This window comes from Marmota monax, unplaced genomic scaffold, assembly GCF_021218885.2.
Source record: "Marmota monax isolate L192 unplaced genomic scaffold, Marmota_monax_Labrador192_F-V1.1 WCK01_AAM20220418_F8-fsc00038, whole genome shotgun sequence".
In the NCBI taxonomy this organism is placed as follows: domain Eukaryota; kingdom Metazoa; phylum Chordata; class Mammalia; order Rodentia; family Sciuridae; genus Marmota; species Marmota monax.
In genome coordinates, this window is record NW_026692498.1 from 8,680,505 (window position 1) to 8,700,132 (window position 19,628).

At 40.5% G+C, this 19,628-nt stretch overlaps 1 protein-coding gene and 1 long non-coding RNA gene across 3 annotated transcripts in view; one reads left to right on the top strand and one right to left on the bottom strand.

Moving 5' to 3' along the window:
- Positions 1-2,316: 2,316 nt before the first annotated feature.
- Positions 2,317-8,262, bottom strand: LOC124093172 (uncharacterized). Its single transcript, XR_006851864.2, has 3 exons — positions 7,630-8,262; positions 3,111-3,146; positions 2,317-2,993 (listed from the first exon to the last, which is right to left on the bottom strand). It is a non-coding gene; the product is annotated as an uncharacterized LOC124093172 (long non-coding RNA).
- A 44-nt stretch (positions 8,263-8,306) lies between these two features.
- The window catches only part of Atl3 (atlastin GTPase 3), a 53,621-nt gene continuing 42,299 nt past the window's right edge, over positions 8,307-19,628 (top strand). The window contains exon 1 of one of the 2 annotated variants that reach the window (XM_046445433.2): positions 8,307-8,461. In XM_046445433.2, coding sequence (XP_046301389.1) covers positions 8,416-8,461 — 46 coding nt within the window. In that variant the 5' untranslated portion in view covers positions 8,307-8,415. Of the gene's footprint in view, positions 8,462-8,805; positions 9,349-19,628 lie in introns of those variants that run through there. The other variant, XM_058579542.1, reaches the window with a different exon arrangement.

A 19,628-nucleotide genomic window follows, 5' to 3' on the forward strand; every position in this document is an offset into this window, starting at 1 on the left:
CCCACTCAGATGAAATTTTTTGAGAGAGAGAGAATTTTAATATTTATTTTTTACTTTTCGGCGGACACAACATCTTTGTTTGTATGTGGTACTGAGGATCGAGCCCAGTGCCTCACGCATACTAGGCAAGTACTCTACCATAACCCAGCCCCTCAGATGAATTTTTTTTAAATTTTTAAATATTTATTTATTTATTTTTTAATTTTGGGCGGACACAACATCTTTGTATGTGGTGCTGAGGATTGAACCCTGGTCGCATGCATGCCAGGTGCACACGCTACCGCTTGAGCCACATCCCCAGCCCATCAGATGAATTTTTGACAATTTTTTTTCTTCTTCTTTTTTTATTCAGACATTTGTACATCTTTATATCCTAATTCAATATATTCATACATTATGTAATGGACAAATCTCAGTATTACGTACTTCCATCTCCTCAAACATTATTCATCTACATCTCTTGGGAATTTTGCTCCCTTCTAATTATTTTGACACATATTGCAGATTATTTTAACCAATAGTTACTCTACTATGCTATAGAAAACCAAAACTTATGCCTCCTCCGCTGCATGTTGATGCCCCCTGTGTAACTTCTTTCTATCCCTTCTCCCTCCCACCCTTTCCAGACTCTAGTGACCATTACTCTACTTGGTTCTTTTTTAGTGGGGAGGGGAGTACCAGGGATTGAACTCAGGGGGCACTTGACCACTGAGCCTCATCCCCAGCCCTATTTATTTAGAGACAGGGTCTCACTGAGCTGCTTAGCACCTTGCCTTTGCTGAGACTGGCTTTGAACTCGTGATCCTCCTGTCTCATCTACTTGGTTCTTCTGTGAGATGGGCTTTTTAGTTTCTACAAATGAGTGAGAACATGTGATGTTTTTCTTTCTGAGTCTGAGCTATTTCATATCATGACCTCCAATTCCATCCATATTATTGCCAATAACAGGATTTCATTCTATTTTATGGCTGAATAATACTCCACTGTGTATATATACATTATTTTCCTCATTTCCTTCCCAACTTTCCATCTGTTGATGGACATCTTGCTTGATTCTACATCTTAGCTACTGAAAATAATGCTTCAGAAAACATGGAAGTGGAGATGTCTCTTCAATACACTGATTTCATCTCCTTTGGATGTACACCCAGTAGTGAGATTGCTGGATCTTATGGTAGTTCTACTTTTAGTTTTAATAGGAATCTCTGTAGTGTTTTCCATATGGATATACCAGTATATATTCCTACCAATTGTGTATAAGAATTCTCCTTGGGCTGGGGATGTAGCTCCATTGGAAGACTGTCCGCCTTACATGCAGAGAGCTCTGGGTTCAATTCCCAGCACCAAAAAAAAAAAAAAAAACAAACTAAAAAAACTCCTTTTATCTGAATCCTTATCAGTCTGTCATTTTTTTGTGTCTTTTTTGATAATAGCCATTCTAACTAGGGTAAGATGACATCTCATTGTGGTTTTTGATTTGTGCTTTCCTAATGATTAGTGACATTGAACATTTTTTTCATTCGTAAGCCATTTGTATGTCTCCTCTTGAGAAGCCCCTATTAAGATCTTTAGCCCATTTTTTAATTGGATCATTTGCGTTTTTGTGTGTTTAATTTTTTGACTTTCTGATATATTCTGGATATTAATCCTTTGTCAGATGAATAGTATGCAAAAATATTTTCCATTCTGTAGGTTATCTCTTAACTGTTGATTGTTTCCTTTGCTGTGCAGAAAGTTCTTTCTTTGATATGATTCCATTTGTCTATTTTCACTTTTGTTTCCTGTATCTTTGGGGTCCTATCCAAAAAATCTTTGCCTACACCAATGTCCTAAAGTGTTTCCTCATGTTTTCTTGTTGTAAATTCTTAGATTCAGGTTTTACCTTTAGGTTTTTGATCCATTTTGAGTTGATTTTTGTATATAGTGAGAGGAAGGGACCTAGTTTTATTACAGCACAATGTTAAAGAGATTATTCTGACTATAGTGTAAGTTCAGATGAAATTTTAAAGAACTCACTGGAACATAGGCATTTCCTAAGAGTTCCACCAAGCAACTTTTACTGCTGAGGTTAGACCTCTTCTTTCCCGTCCCTGTCTTATGGGAGTATTACCACCAGTAATTTCCCATCTCAAAAGAGGTGTGGTGGTGCACACCTGTAATCCTGGTGATTTGGGAGGCTGAGGCAGTAGGATCACAAATTCAAAGCCAGCTTCAGCAATTTAACAAGAATCTCAGCAATTTAGTGCAAAAATAAAATATACAGTAAAATACTGATAAATATACTTTCTCAAAATAAAAAAATAAAAAGTACTTGCCGCAGTCTGGCTGGGCACAAATGCCGCAGTCTGGCTGGGCACACAATCACGAGCCACCACACAGCTTGTAGATTCAAACAGCAACTCTTTATTCCCGAACTCACACCAGCCGTCTACAATCACGTTCTGGGGAAATCCACGTTCTCTGCCCAAATCCACCTCCACTGGGCTTCTATCTCCAAAATATACTGTCTGAATCCCGTGAGAACTCAAGGGGAACTCAGGCAGCAGGATACGCCCTATTCCCAGCAGGAATAATCTTAAACCTTAAACCTGGAACCTAAACCGGAACGCCCTAATCCGCCTTGGTCCTTGAGCAAGGTCACCTACATTCAATGTCACTGCAATATGGGGTACGCTGGCAAGGAAATTGTCATACCTACTTGGCTAATGGTAAAGCAGTCTCAGTCTTCCCCTGCCCCAAATTCCCATCTCAGCTTCTTCTCCTTCTCCTTCTTCTTCATGCTGGAGATTGAACGCATATCCTTCAGCATGCTGAGCATGTACTTTACCACTGAGCTACACTCCCACCTGTCCTTATTTTTTTTTTCTTGAATATCAGGACAAGATATACTTCAATTTTAAAATGTTGAATTGTCTGTGGATGTATCTTAGTGGTAAAGTGAATGCTTAGTATGCATGTAAGGCCCTGGGTTCAGTCCTGAGCACCCCCAACACCTGAAAATAAATAAAAGTAAATTTGAAAAATTTAAATACATTCATGTTATTCTCATGTGTGCACATGTGCACATACACACACACACACACACACACACACACACACGGCAAGCTTACCCAGAATGCATAAGGTCCTGGACTTGATTCCCAGCACTGCAAGGAAAAAAAGATACACATAATCATGCATTGTTTTGTTTTGGGTACTGGGGATCGAACCCAGGTGTACATTACCACTGAGCTACATCTCCACCAGCTCTTCTTATTTTGAGACATGTTCTACTAAGTAGCTTAAGGCCTTACTAAGTTGCTGAGGCTGGCCTGGAACTTGTGATCCCCTTGCCTCAGCCTCCTGAGTCTCTGGGATTATAGGTATGCAGCAGTGCACTTGGCTTCTTTAAAAAAAAAAATTATTTTTTTAATTCTGAGAAAGGGTCTTTCTAAGTTGCTGAGGTTGGTCTTGAATTTGTGATGCTCCTACCTCAGCCTCCCTGGGATTACCAGCCTGCTCAGATGTATGCTCAGTCATGATTTCTTAGACAGGGATACCTTCTGAGAACTGCATCATTAATCAATTTCATTCTCAGCCATCCTGTGGAAACATCACAGAGTACACTGTCATAAACCTACATGGTATATTCCCTGTGGCCCCTTGATGCAATCAAAATGTGGTAAACACAAGATGTGTGAAGGTGCTGCAGGTATAACAAGGCATATTGTTTTATAGTAAATTTTTTGCTTCATAAGTAGTAGGAATGCATGGTATAATACTGATAAAATACAGTATAGTAAATATGTAAACCAGCCACATAATTGTTTATTGTCATTATCCAGTATTATGTACTGCATGTACTTGTATGTACTCTGCTTTTATATGATTGACAGCCAGTAGGTTTCTTTACATCAGTATCTCCATGAGTAGTGCATTGCCCCAAAATGTTAGGAAGGTACTAATATCACTGGCTAATAGGGATTTTTCAGCTTCATTATGGGATCATTGTGGTATATGCAGTCTGTCATTGGCCAAAATTTCATCATGTGGTACATAACTGTAAAGTTTTCTTTTATCTCTAATCTTCTCCATTCTACACACATATAATCACTGTTAGAATATTCCAGTGGCAAACTCAAGCAAAGATGAATATAGCAAATATGTATCCTCATCTACTCTATCATAAAGGATAGCATGATACACACATTGTTGTGTACATTCCTTTATTTCCTTCTAGTGATCTTTTAGTTTTTTTTTTTTTTTTGTTGTTGTTGTTGTACTAGGGAACTCAGGGGTGCTTAACCACTGAGTCACATCACCAGCCCTCTTTTTATATTTTATTTAGAGACAAGGTCTCACTAAATTGCTTAGGGCTTCGATAAGTTCCTTAGGCTGGCTTTGAACTTGTGATCCTACTGCCTCAGCCTCCTGAGCTGCTGGGATTACAGATGAGTGACACCGCACCCAGTTCTTTCAGCCATCTTTATGAAGAGTCAGACAGCTGTGTTGTTGACTGAAATACTAATAATGAAGCAACTGAAAAGGTCTTAAGCTTTTACAATGTTACCATATTTACATCCTAATATTCAACATTTTTTAAAATTTTTTTTTAGTAGTAGGTGGACAGTAGTTGGAGACAATGCCTTTATTTTATTTTTATGTGGTGCTGAGGATCGAACCCAGTGTCTCACATGTGCTAGATGAGTGCTCTACCACTAAGCCACAACCTCAGCCCCATATTCAATGTTTTTAAAAGTTGTTTTTAGTTCTAGATGGACATGACACCCTTATTTTACTGGTTTTTTTTTTTAATGTGGTACTGAAGATTGAACCCAGTGCCTCACACATGCTAGGCGAGCGTTCTACCATTGAGCTGCAGCCTCAGCCCATAATATTCAACTTTAAAATTTCACTTTTATAAGAAATGGGGTCTTGGGCTGGGGTTGTGGCTCAGTGGTAGAGCACTGACCTAGCATGTGTGAGGCCCTGGGTTCCATCCTCAGCACCACATAAAAATAAATAAAATAAATGTATTATGTCCAACAACAATTAAAAAATATTTTTTTTTAAATAAGAAGAGAATGGGGTCTCAGTAGAATGTCCAGGCTGCCCCCAAACTCCTGGACTCAAGGGAGTCTCCTGCCTTAACCTCTTTAGTAGCTGGGACTATAGGTGTATAACACTGTGCCTGGTTTATGATTACTTTTTGTGATTCTGGGGATTGAACTCAAGACTTTGCACATGTTAATCATGCACTTTACCAAGGAGCTACATCCTCAGCCCAGGGACAGATATTCCAAGATGTCCTGGGATGTAGCATTCCAACCTGTCCCTTCCAAATTTCTTAACTATTGACCCTTGCTGAACTTGGCGGCTCACACCTGCAATACGAGAAATTTGGGAGGCTGAATCAGTAGAATTGCAAATTTGAGGCCAGCCTCTGCAAATTAGTGATAACCTGTCTCAAATAAAAAATAAAAATGACTGGGGATGTGGCTCAGCAGTTAAGCACCCCTGGGTTCAATGCCTGGTACCAAAAATCAATCAATCAATCGATAGCTCCTGCAATAAATGTTAGGAGTCTGAACTATGTCACAGTATAGTCACAGGAGTGATATTTACTTGGCTGTTTATCCCATAAGACTGTGATTTTCTGGAGGACAAGAATGTGTCTTATGCATCATTACTTCCTAGAAGAGTGCCTGAAACATAACGAAGCCCTATTTTTGTAAAGTTTTGAAACCTGAATCACAGTGGATATCTTTGTAGAAAACAATTTTACTATTTTTGTGCTTCACATACTTGAGTATTTTGAGTATTTACGACTTTGCTTTTGCTTTTCCAGAATGAATATGATGAATACCACTTTTTAAGTACTAACTACACATTCATTAGTCATCATTGTCAAACATATTTCATTTAACCTACAACTGTGTGGGTACTGGAATTATTTTGTGGGTGATGAAAGTTTCAGAGAAGTTAAGGAACTCACCCAAGTTTGTACAGCTAGTGAGCATCAAAGCCAAAATTCAAAGCCAGTGGCCTTAACTATTCAAACATATCTACCTGTTACCTACTTCTAGAAATGCAGAAGGAAAGCTCAACCTCTGTTCATACCCTGTGTCTCAATTCAGAGTAAGATTGCTGAAGGCTGGCTGTATATTAGTATCATCAAATTCAGCATTTCAGCCCATTGTTTTAATGACCCTGGATATTTGAGACTAAAACAACAAAATACATTTCTCATGTATAGGGGCTGCTTTCTATGCTGTGACTAATCCTAAACTCACCTATAATTTATACTGTGTTGTTTCAAATTCTAGTATGTCTACAAGGTATGAGGAAGGTTGATGTGTTCACATTTGACCTTGATGATGTTGTCTTGAGACAGATAATGCCTGCATTTGCTACTTGCTTCCTGACAGGTTAGACTTCAATGCATCTTTATTGAGAATCCTTAAAATAGAACATTTTTTTTTTTTGGTTCAACAGCGAAAGTTAGGTATTGAATATTAAAGGAGCCAGAAAGTTAGTGAGCAGCATTAGGTGTAACATATACCTTCTTCAATGAAGACTTAAATCTCTACTCTCTGCCAGACCTGTGTGAGGGGTTGGGGATATACCAGAGAACAAAAGAGATAAAAATTCCTCTGCATTGGAATTTCTATTATAGTGGAAAGCACAAAATGAAATGTAAAATGTAGGTCAGATGATAAAAAGTCTTATGGACAAAGTAAGGGGAATAGAGAATACTGGGATGTGTGTGCAATTTAAACTTTTTACACAGTGTGTTGCAATTATGACAAATCACTGGCTTTTGGCCCTTCCTTTCTGAGTATGACACACACTGCCCTGCATTTGTGTTAACATCCTGTTGGTTCAAATTTCCAAACATCATGTGAAACCTTAGTAATTCTTGTTCTGAAGTTCATTTCTACTTTCTTGGTGATCCAAGTTGGACTAGATAAAATCTAGATTTAAATCTAAAGCCTGGAAGAAGGCATTCCAACAATCTTGAGAGTTTGGGGAGAATTAGAAGGGGTAGGGGAAAAGTCAAAACAGGACTTCTTTAGATAGGATAACGTAGAATTACCTTTACCTCTTCACCTCTGGCCTAATTACTCAGGAAGTAGAAAACAGCTCAAAAGCTTGGCAGCGCCTAGAGGCAGGTGGAAGGAGATCCTGGGTAGATTATAACAGCTGAAGCAGAAGAAGGAAGACAGTGCAATTACTGGTGGCCGTGTGTGTGTGTGTGGGGGGGATGAATACTTTAGCTTCTCATAAACTCCATCAGTTATCTCGCCCCTCCTCCCCCAAAAGACAAAAAACAACAAACAAACACCCCCCCCCCCACGCCAAACCAAACTATTCTTCAATTGGGGCTAACGGTTTTTTTTCAATCACGATGTCAGATATTGAAAAAGCATTTTGGGGGCTGGGGCTGGGGCTGGGGCTGAAGCTCAGTGGTAAAGCGCTTGCCTCGCTTGTGTGAGGCACTGGGTTCGGTCCTCAGCACCACATAAGAATAAAGAAAGATACTGTGTGTTCATCTACAACTAAAAAATTAAAAAAAAAAGCAATTTCGGAGAACCTCGTATTGTACTATCTACTATACAGTTTAAGTGTGCTTGGAAAGGCAGCTTCTACCCATGATCCTGTAAGCTGGACAAGGCGGTGGCAGACAGACGTTAGGGCGGTGACGGTGCACATCAAACTCTGGCGACTAGAAGAGAGGGTGGCGATGATAATGGTGGTAATTAAGTCATGGCTTCCTCTCCTTGTGAAGTCAAAATCATTAAAAACTCAACGACGTTCACGTCACATGGCGTTGAGGCTTCTCTTCTGCGGTGCATCTGGGGGCCCCGCCAGTGTTAAACCCCCAAACTATCCCAGGGCCCGAGGCGTGACCCTCAAGGCCGCCGCCCAGGGTCTGGTCTCCCAGTGGGGCTCGCAGGCGGCCCCGGCCTCCCCGCAAGGCCTGCTGGGAATTGTAGTTCAGTCGCCCCGCCTCTCTCCTCGGCTTCCTCTTGGCCCCGGATGAGTGAGCAGAATGGGGACCGCGGGCCGGACCCAGAGAGCGCGGGACCACAATTTCCAACCGACCGAAGCTTCGAGCACGCAGTCACAGGTAGTCGGCGGCGCGCTCCGCGTCCCTGCGCACGCGCACACGAGCCGGGAGGTGGCGGGATTCGGCCGCGTGCGCTTTCCCGCCGGGGCTCGCCACGCCTCCCGCCGCTCGTCGGGCATCGCCCACACGCTCTGTGTTGGCTTCCTCGCGCCTCCACGCGCCCCTCCTTCACCTCAGTTTTCTTCTAGAGCCCAGGCCCCGCCCGTATCCCGCCTACCGGGCCTGGTTCGCGCGGCCCCAGCCCGCCCCTCCCCGCTCCTCGCCTCTGCCCCCCCTGCTGATTTTCTGCTGAAGGCTGAGGCTCCATGTTGTCCCCTCAGCGAGCGGTAGCGGCTGCCTCGAGAGGAGCAGGTGAGGCCGCCACTTGCCCCCGACCCGCCCTGTGGTCACCCCGCCGCCCTCCCTCCTAAGGCTCGGAGGAGACTGCTTTCTAGTCCCGGGGCTGCGACCTCGCGCCTGCCGTCGTCCCTCCGCTTCGCGCGTTTGGCGCCCGGGGCTCCTTGCGTGGCCCGTGGGGCGGCGCCTTCCTCAGCCTTGTCCTAGGAGTGGCCGCCCTGGCGCGGGTCGTCTGCTGCCCCTCGGCGCTGGCGCGGCGGCCTGCCGATTCCGGGGGTCCCAGGGCGGCGTCCGTAGGCTCCGGCCTGCCGAGCCCTGCGCTGCGCTGGGCCGCGCGCTCGGGGCGGCTACCCGCTCGGTGCCTGGGCGCCTGCAGGCTCCCGGGCCGGGACTCCGGGGCCGAGAGGCTCTGGCCCGGTTAACGGGCCGGGAGGGTTCGGGGTTTCTTAAAGCGGAGGGCTGCCAAGTGTCCTTAGAATTGGACGTTTTGTTTTTATCCTAACGACCTTGAGGCACTGACAAGTATTGGGAAAAGTTGGTTTTCAACCCTCTTATCGCCGTAAAGGAGATAAAAGAAAGGGCCTAAATTGACTCAGTAAGTTCTTTGAGTACGTTGGGTACCGTGCGCTGTCCTTGTGCTTCCCGAAGACGCAGAACTCGGCGACGGAATTAAAACCAAATAGGGTGTCAGCCCAGACTCACGACTGCAGTTTCGCCTGTCATCATACCTGGCTTTGCTCCTGTTTAATGTGCGTGCTCCTGAAATCGCCAGAAGTTTCAGTTGCGAAATCTAAAGGCAAAAGCGTCAAGAACAGTGAAGCATCTTTTAATAAGTTCCATTCCTCAAATTTGAATAGGAAGTGGAATGTTTTGTGAAAGGCAACGAGAAACGGACTAAAACGGTGCGATTCCCCATTTTGGCTAATTTTAGAATTAAGAAGCAGATTTAAGAAGTAGAATCTATGGTGTTCTAATATGTGTCAAGTATTTAGCATTGTAAAATACATACTGGGAATTCGTGTGGTTTTAACACCAGCAAAGGAAATATTTGGTTGGAGGGGCTCTCTGCATAACAAAGTATTATGCTGGGCCAGCACTTTATCTTATTAGCTATGGTTTATCTCATGTAATTTTCATAAAATTAAGAAAAATAATAGAGGGTAGATGTGATGTTGTGTACTAGCATGTTTCTTAGTTTTCAGAAAATAAGGCTTATTTATTTTCTTTTGCTGTACTAGGAACCCAGGGTTTTGCCTATGTGAGGCAAGCCTACTCTAGCCCCTAGGGCTTAAACTAGGCTTAAAGCAAAAATAAATTTTAAATAGTTTAAACATTTAAGTTCTTTTTTTTCCCCTCCCCTTCTATTTTAGATGCCAATCATAGGGAAAAAGTTATACTCACTAATTATTTAAAATGAAATAATAGAGAATTGGGTGAACAAGAAATATGAAGTTCTCTGCACTTCCCCAGTTCCCCAACATATGAACAGTCTAGTCACACATTCTTTTTTCAGATTTTTATAGACTACCCTAGGCAACCCTAGTTGTGTGTGAACTTGTTTGAGAGCTGGTTTAGAACTGACCTATAATGATTGGCATGCCTGTTAAAGTTCTTTATGACCTTGTATTCTGTATTGAGAAAGTATTCAAGTAACACAACTGAATTTAAAGTTTGCCTGAATTTTAAAACATTTTTCTGAGTTGTCTTTGATATTCTTGGAGCATATTATCTAAACACCAAGAGGAAAAGTGAGAGAAATCTCTTTATTTTTCATTTTTAAAAATCACTTTATTTATTTTACAGTACAATACATTTTGACATATTGTACACAAATGGAGCAAAACTTCTCATTCCTTTGGCTGTACATGGTTCAGAGTCACTCCAGGGTGTAATCATACATGTATATAGGATAATAATGTCTGTCACTTTCTACTGTTCTTCCCATCCCCACAACCCCACCCCTCCCCTTAGAAATCTTTTATTTAAAAAAATCTTTGAGTTGCCTTACAGCCCTTCTGTATACTAGAATTATCCAGTGGCTTAAAACAAACAATCAATCAAAAACAAAATCTTCCAATTCTTGAGTACCACTCATAAATTCTGATTTAATTCATTCAGGGACCAGGCAACAGTTAAAATTTCTCCAGTAATTCTATTTTGCATAGTACTTTATTTTTATTTTTTGGTACTGGGATTGAACTCAGGGGCACTCAACCATTGAGCTACATTCCCAGCTCTTTTTTATTTTGAGTGTCTCTTAAGTTGCTGAGGTTGCTTTGAACTTGATATCGTCCCACCTCAGTCTCCCAAGTTGCTTGGATTGCAGATGTATGCTACTGTGCCAGTTGCATAGTCGTGTTTAATCAAGTTTTCCTATAGGTGGTTACTTACATTTGAATTATTTCGTTATTTTTTTAGAAAACAGAGTTGATTAATTGTCAATATGTATTTTGAAAAGTTGTTTTCTGTTCAAATTTCTAAAAAATGCTTTTTACTTGCATGCATTTTTAAAAAATATCTTTATTAAATTTACTTATTTGTATGTGGTGCTGAGGATCGAACCCAGTGCCTCACAAGCGCTCTGCCACTGAGCCACAACCCCAGCCCCTACTTGCGTGCATTTTGATTGTTAGAACATCGTTAGATGTATTTGACAGCTGAAGTATATTATGAATTAAAAAATTGTTGGGCTGGGGATGTGGCTCAAGCGGTAGCGTACTCGCCTGGCATGTGTGCGGTCCGGGTTCTATCCTCAGCACTACATACAAACAAAGATGTTGTGTCCGCCGAAAACTAAAAAATAAATATTAAGAAATCTCTCTCTCTCTCTCTCTCTCTAAAAAAAAAAAAAGATTGTCATTACTGGTATAGTAGGCTGTTAAACAGAGCAGTGGAGTAAGCATATTTATGCCCTAACATGATAAATATGAGCCAACTAAGTACTGTCAATTAATTAAGAAAGCCTTGTTAACTGGAACATTGCTAATTAAAACCTTTGGGTAACTAGATTGATTTTGGTGCTGTTCCTATGTTTAGGAAAGAGACAAAATTACTTTTGAATTTATTCTGTTGAAATGTTTTTTCTCCACCTGTGGTATAGCCTGTTAGCCTATTTATTTATTTATTTATTTTTAATATTTTGAGACAGGAGTCTTTCTTATTTTTTGGGGGGGGTACTAGGGATTGAACTCATGGGCACTCAACCACTGAGCCACATCCCCAGCCCTCTTTTGTATTTTATTTAGAGATAGGGTGTCACTGAGTTGCTTAGTGCCTTGCAATTGCTGAGACCGGCTTTGAACCTGCAATCCTCAGACAGGAGTCTTTCCATGTTGCCCAGGCTGGCCATGAAATTCTGAATCGATGTGATCCTCTTGCCTCAGTGTCCTCAGCATCATCTCACCCAGCTTCTGCCATCATTTTTAGATTTAGCCCTATTCCTGCATTCTCCATGTCAATAATGTTTAATCATAGTTGATCTTCATAAATCCTTGAAGCACTACAGAATTCCTTGGGCAGGACGATGGTAAATGCTTGCAATTCCAACTACGAGGGACATTGAGGCAGGAAGATTACAAGTTTAAGGCCAGCCTGGGCAATTTAGCCAGACCTTGTCTCAAAAAAAAAAAAAAGAAAAAAAAAACAACTTAGAATTCTTTTTTTAAAAAAAAATCCTTTTAGTTGTATATGGACACATTTTATTTTATTTTATTTATTTTTATGTGGTGTTGAGGACCGAACCCAGTGCTTCACACATGCTAGGTGAGCACTGTACCACTGAGCCAAAACCACAGCCCTTTTAGAGATTCTTTTTTTTAATTGATTTTATTATTATTTTTAAAATACATGACAACAGAATGCATTACAATCCTTATTACGCATATAGAGCACAATTTTTCGTATGTCTGTATATAAAGTATGTTCACGTCAATTTATGCCATTATACATGTACTTTTTTTTTGCATTACAATTCTTAATACACAGATACACTACAATTTTTCATACAGATTCTTAATCAAAAGAAAATCTGGGGTGGGGATATAGCTCAGTTGGTAGAGTGCTTGCCTTGTATTCACTAGGCCTTGGGTTTGATCTCCAGCACCACCAAAAAAAATCTGGGCCAGGTGTGGTGCTACATGCCTATAATCCCAATGACTTGGGAGGCTGAGGCAGGAGGATCATGAGTTCAAAGCTGATCTGAGCAAAAGCAAGGCACTAAGCAACTCAGTGAGACCCTGTCTCTAAATAAAGTACAAAATAGGGCTTGGTATGTGGCTCAGTAGTGGAGTGCCTGCCCCCCCCCCAAAAAAAAAAAAAGAAAAGAAAATCTGGTTATCTTCAGCATTCTATACTAAGGCACAAAGTTTTTTTATTGGTGCTTTATAACTATACATAACAGATTTGTTGTTACATATTCAGATATGCATACACTATAATAGTGTAATTTGGTCCGTTTAATACCCTTTTCCTTCCATTCTTCCTTCCCCTGGGGCACAAAGGTTTTCTACAACAGAAGAATTGGAAAAAAAAACCTTCTTAGCCGTTTAGTTAATTAGAATATAAAATTTTCCCATTATTTTGGCTATTGGGTTTTTACTAGTATTTCACAGAAACAACCTTATATATGTATCTACTATCACATTCATTGCCTTAAGCCAGTGGAATATATTGCCCCACCCGTTGCCCTAGCACCAGTTCTAAAGTTGGGAGAGGGCTTAGTATACTTATCCTTGCATATGATATGTTTTCTTTGGCTTTGTGAATCAGGAACTTTTAACAACTGCCAGTAAAGACAAGGCAAAAAAAAAAAAATGGTATGCCTCTGTTTTTGGGTGTGTTGCTCTTGCCCTTTAGAGAATGTGGTATTTTAAAAAGAGACTGGAAAACTCAGGTCATAACTCAACCGTGAGTCATACAATATGCTCAGTAAAGTGTTCTGTAGCTTTGGTTCCTTTGCTTTTAAGAATTCTCTGGACAGGGCTGTGGCTGTGGTTCAGCGGTAGAACACTTGTTTCACATTTCTGCTGTTCAACATTTTCTAAAACATTTTTTTTTGAAAGAACATTAAAATGATTTTAATATTTTCAGCACCACATAAATAAAGTAAAAAGGTATTATGTCCACCTACAACTAAAAAAAATTAAAAAAAAAAAAATTCTCTGGACAGTAAAGATGAGTACTGAGGCTGGTTTTATACTAGTGATTCTTAAACCAGGGTGATTTTTGATCCCATGGAACTTTAAAAAATGGCTGGAGATACTTTTGGGTCTCACAAATAGGAACACTGCTGGTTTCTAGTGGGTACAAGTAAGGAATGCTAAGTATTCTATAGGGTATTGGATGTGTGCCCCCGCTCCAGCAAAGAATTACCCAGCCCCAAATGTCAGTAGTGCTGAGGTTGAGAAATCTTGATATACGCTGTCTCTTCACTGTTGAATTAATTGACTAAATTCTGTGTGTGTGTGTGTGTGTATGTGTGTATGTATGTTGGGGATCAAACCTGGGGCCTTGGACAAGTTAAGCAAGTGTTCTACCACAGAGGCATTCCCCCAGCCGTGACTTTTCTCATAGCAATAGTAACTGCTTTCAATTAACTAATTTAATTCAGTTTGTCAGAGGGGCTTCTTAAGTATTTGAGGGGCATTTAAACCTTTCCCCATAAAGTTTTTGTCATAGAACTTATCTCCTAGAATTTATGTATTTTGTGAGACTGAAAAGTTCACCCATGATTTAGTAGTCACTTTTTTTCAACCTGTGCAGCTCCTTTGTATGTGCGTATGTGCGTATGGGATTAAACACAGAGTGTTACACTACCACTTAGCTATACCTCCAGCCCTCCTTTTTTTTTTTTTTTAAAGGACTATAATTTTAGGAAAAGTTATCCTTTCATATGTATAATGGTGTGTAATTATTATAGAGATTATTTGAACAGGTGTATGAAACTTATTTATTAGTCTGGATTAAGGTATTGTGCCAAAATTAAAGGACAAATTAGTATTATATAAATAGGAAAAAGGTTGTAATTTGCTGGGAGCCATTAGCCAAGTAGGTATGACAATTTCCTTGCCAGCGTACCCCATGTTGCTTAGTGGAAGGACTCGTGGAAATAGGACATTTTGCAGTGACATTGCAGTTAGGTGACCTTGCTCAAGGACCAGGGTGGATCCGGGATTAGGGTGTTCCCGGTTTAGGATAATCAGGTTTAGGGCGTTCCAGGTTTAAGATTATTCCTGCTGGGAATAGGGCGTATCCTGCTGCCTGAGTTCCCCTGAGTTCTCACGGGATTCAGACAGTATTTTTTGGGAGATAGAAGCCCAGTGGAGGTGGATTTGGGCAGAGAACGTGGATTTCCCCAGAACGTGATTGTAGACGGCTGGTGTGAGTTCGGGAATAAAGAGTTGCTGTTTGAATCTACAAGCTGTGTAGTGGCTCGTGATTGTGTGCCCAGCCAGACTGCGGCATTTGTGCCCAGCCAGACTGTGGCAGTAATTTTTACTTAAGTTGTTAGAATGCTTTCTAATTATTCAAATATTTTCAATGTATTTGAAATGATGTCTGATACAGTATTTTTTAAAAATTTCTAAAATTTAGTTGTAAATGGACACAATACCTTTATTTATTTTTTTGTGGTGCTGAGAATTGAACCCACTGCCTCACACATATTAGGCAAGCGCTCTACCATTGAGCCACAACTCCAGGCTCTGATACAGTATTGACATGAGTTATTTAAAGCAATCAGAATTGGCAATATAATATAGTATTTCTGCTGTTCAACATTTTCTAAAACATTTTTTTTGAAAGAACATTAAAATGATTTTAATATTTTCAGTAAGAAAGAGTCAGACCCCAGTGTAAGCATTGAGAGTAATAGTATTTCATGACCCCAGTTTGAATGTGTCCTTGTCAAACTGATCTGTCAACAAAGCCCATGACTGGGAAGGCAAAGGACAACTTGTTGCTCTCACCACAAATGCACTCATGGGGTGGAAGGCCTGGAATGGTGGCAGAGGGGGCCTCGGTGTCCCTTGACAGATTTACTTATTGCCCTCCTGCTTTGGTTGTTGATTATATCAGATGTCTGGGTGCACATGATGTGTGAGCAGCCCTACATTAGAAGTGACTGGCATCTCTTGCTCTGTGCTGGTCTGTCTCCTCAATCAAAGGTGGTAGAGAGATGAAAAAATCAAAACTAAGTCCCTTCTCACTTTGTGGATGTAAGTTTGCATGCTCATTCCACATTACTACTTCCCTTCAGTTTTTCTGCATCTTGCACATGTAGCATGTCTCTGTGTGTCAACAGTTTTTGGTAGCTGGATTCCATTTTGGTGATGAGGCCTTTAGTGGTTGGGACATCATCTCAGCTCCTGTTGCAACCACCTGCATCTTGGAGCTCTGTGCTCAAGCACATGAGGAAGAGCAACATCACATCGTTATATAAGTTTTTCTGGGCAGGCTGAAGGCATTCCCACTCTTCTTCAGTAAAATCAATGCTATATCCCTGAATGTTAACAGTACCATTTCCTGGCTTTCAGGGTTCTCAGCGTTCTCCCTGTGATTTGTTTTCAGATTCTGCATAGCACAGACACCTGGGCTCCGGATCCAGGACAGAAGCCTACAAAAAGATTCCTAAAACATTTTTTTGTTTTGTTTTTGTTTTTGATGGTGCTGGGGATTGAACCTAGGGCTTTGTGCATGCCAGGCAAGTACTTTACCACAGAACCACATCCTGTCCCATAAAATGTAGGTTTTAAGTTGTGTTATATGTATACGGATGAAAGGTGTGACTATAGGAAAGACAGATCTTTATAGTTGTAAAAATGTCACATTTGGGGGTTGGCGATATAGCTCAGTTGGTAGAGTACTTGCCTTGCATGCATAAGGCCCTGGGTTCAATCCCCAGCACCACCACCACACACACAAAAAGGTCACACTTGTTATCCATAATCTTGTAAGTGCATGTAGTGTAGTATTAACTGTTGTCTCAGTGTGCAGATGTAGACTTTGGAAATAATTGCTTCTCTAAAGGGAGAAGGCACATAGGTTGCTACTGAAAGATACTGTCTCTGGAGATTAGATGAAATCTCCAGATATTAAAATTCTTGAGAAGTGAGAGTAATTTAACTGCACTAAGTGGGGCCCTCCCCCAAATGCCAGAACAAAACCCACAACTCTAAAACCTTCTGTAAATTACTGAGCAGGTTACTTTAATGTTTTCGGGAACATAAATTTTGGGTTGCTGTTTAGCTAGTCCTGTAAAATTTAAATTAAGTGGAAGAATCAATAGGTTTCCTAGCAAGCTTGGCCAATTTAGTTATTCGGGAAATTTTCAGTTGATCAGGTCACTGAATTTTAGAGCCAAAAAATATCTTCTGCTTGATTTCGTAGTGGAAATGCAGACAGAGAAGTTAAGTGATTTCCTCATATTGCTACAGTCAGTGTAGAACAAGGTCCAGAATTCTGTTCTTACTGTTAGGGAAGGCTTTTCTCTCCGTACCTACTGCCTCATTAGAATAATATCTTTTGCTAAAACTGAACTAAAATCATGGAAAAAATATTGGGATTTGGTGATGGATTACCTATAGGGAGATAGAACTGGGAAAATACACAGGCTTTGGGAAATTTGAGAGAAGTGGAGTAACTGAGAATTCATTCTGACAGTACTAAATGTAGTCTGGTGAAATGTTAGCACTGAAAAAGTTTTGAAAGTTGAAGCATTTGACTCATTTTATTGATGAGATTGAAGACCAGTCATGCCCAGGATCACATAAGCTGTTAGTAGAAGAACTGGAACAGGAACTTGTTTCCGATTCTTAGGTCCATGTATTTCCTCATATTCCTCCTGAGAATGAGGTGAGTGGAACATCCAGGTAATCATACTTTAGGCAATTGTGCATTTGTACTACATGGAAGTTAGAGAGCTAATGAAGTTGTGTCATCAAAATAGAGGGTATAGTTGAAATTATAAGAATAAAGAGCTCATTGAGGGCTGGGGTTGTGGCTCAATGGTAAAGTGCTTGCCTATCATGTGTGAGGCACTGGGATCCATCCTCAGCACTACATAAAAATAGATAAATAAAATAAAGGTCTTGTGTCAATCTACCAAAAAAACAAACAAACAAAAAAAACTCATTAAGGGAATGAATGAGAATTTCAAGAGATGATCAGAGGGTTGGTGTATATCCACTGGAGGCTGAACAAGGAAAAGAACTCGTGAAAGAAGATGAGGAGTCTGGAAGAAAACTAGGGATATGGTCGTAACTGAATCCAAAGGTTTTAAGTTATAGAACTGGTGGCGTTTGTGTTTTGTCATAGAGGGGTAGAATTGGCTGAGAATCAGGAGGGCCATTGGCTTTTGCAAGAGAGGTCATTGAAAACTAGAGAATAGTATCAAAAGATTGAGAGGAAAGTTATATTGCAAGGTGTTAAGGGAATGGGTAGATAACAAGTGGATGAAGGCATACCTTCAAGGACTTTGACCACAAAGGCAAGGAGAATGGGAGGGACAAGGAAAGACACCGATTTTTATTGAAGTGCTTTACATGTATTATTGGGTTTATGTTCACACTCCTGGGAAACATTTTTCCTATGTTAGATAATGGGGCCGAATGACAATTTCTCTGATTCCCTAAGAGCTCCCAGTTTGTTTGATAAATCTTCATTACAATATTGTAATACTATAATGAGTAGAATAGTAGTATGTGCAATATTTCAGTGGAAACAGGAATGTGGAAAGAAGAAACTGTTTATTGAGTTCCTATTATGTGTCAGGCACTGTGCTTTGAGATGGGTATTAGATTTATAAATGGATAAAAATTGATTAGAAATTTCTCCATATTCATATACTTACATTCTAAGTGGTAGAGTTTGTTTATTCCACAAATATTTATAGATGGCCCACTGCATGTGGGAACTGTTCTGAGAACTTGGGGGATATAGCATTTAACAAAAGAGATAAAAATTCTGGCCCAATAGGGCTACATTCTAGAAAGGAGAAATTCAAGATTCAGCCTTTTCCTGTCTTAATTCCAGAATCTTGTTTTTTCTTTTTAATATACTATGTTAATTGTTAGGGTCTGAGAGGATAGGGTAGGGTGATCAGGACAAAAGGGAAGGCTTCTTCTGAAGGTGAGTATTGAAGGATGAGCAAGTATTTACTTGCTGTCAAGGGGGAAGGAGCATTTCAGGCCATTAAAACAAATGATTAAATAGGTTGTTCATTTGAAACTTGGAAGCAGGGCTGGTTGGTACCTGAGGATGGATGGACCGACTGTCTTTTGTGGTAACTGTGGATTAACCCAGGGTCTTACATGTGCTAAGCAAGCAATCTCCCATTCAGCTACACTCCCAGCCCTTTCTTTTTGAGACAGCCTCTGCTAAATTGCCCAGGTTGGACTTGAGCTTGTGATCCCCTTGCCTCAGCCTCCTGAATTACTGAGATTACAGGTGTGCACCATCATGCCCAGCTTTAATCCTTGACTTTCTCCTAATAATAGGAAGACCAAAGAGAATAAATTTTCCTGGGAGGACAAGGAGATTGAAGAATTAGAGGAAATAAGAAGACAGTGGGAGAATGGTGAAAGGCTGGGCAGGGGTGTTATAGCTCAGTGGTGGGGTGCTTGCCTAGCATGTGTGAGGCACTGGGTTCAATTCTCAGCACCACATATAATAAATAAAAAAAAATTCCATCAAAATTAAAAGAAACAAAAAAGAATGGTGAAAAGCTTCAACTTGAAGGATGGAGATTTTAGTTTTGAGCCATCCATCCACAGTTGCTATTGTATATGTTATATATGTATTGTAATGAAGTAGAAGATTCAGTCCTAAGGAATGTGATGACATCATCAAAGGAACACCTGAGAACTGTGACTTGGATAATCAACTGAACAGCAAAGTTGGAAGGTGACATGTTGTAGGGGAGAGGGTTTGATAAAGGCTCTAAGAGATTGGGGCATCTGAAATATGAGGATTAGCAAAGGACCTTTATCTGATATTTGAAAAGAGATGAGTGGAAATGAAGTTTTTACTTGGAAGATTAGTAATATAGTTTTGTTGTCTATAGAAAGCAAGAGGGAGAGATGGTGTGTTGAAAAGTGAGGATCATTCCAGCTCCCTGAACTAAACACAGCCTGTGCTCCTTTATTCTTGGGTATTGTATGAAGCAAGAGAGGAAAGACTGTCTTCA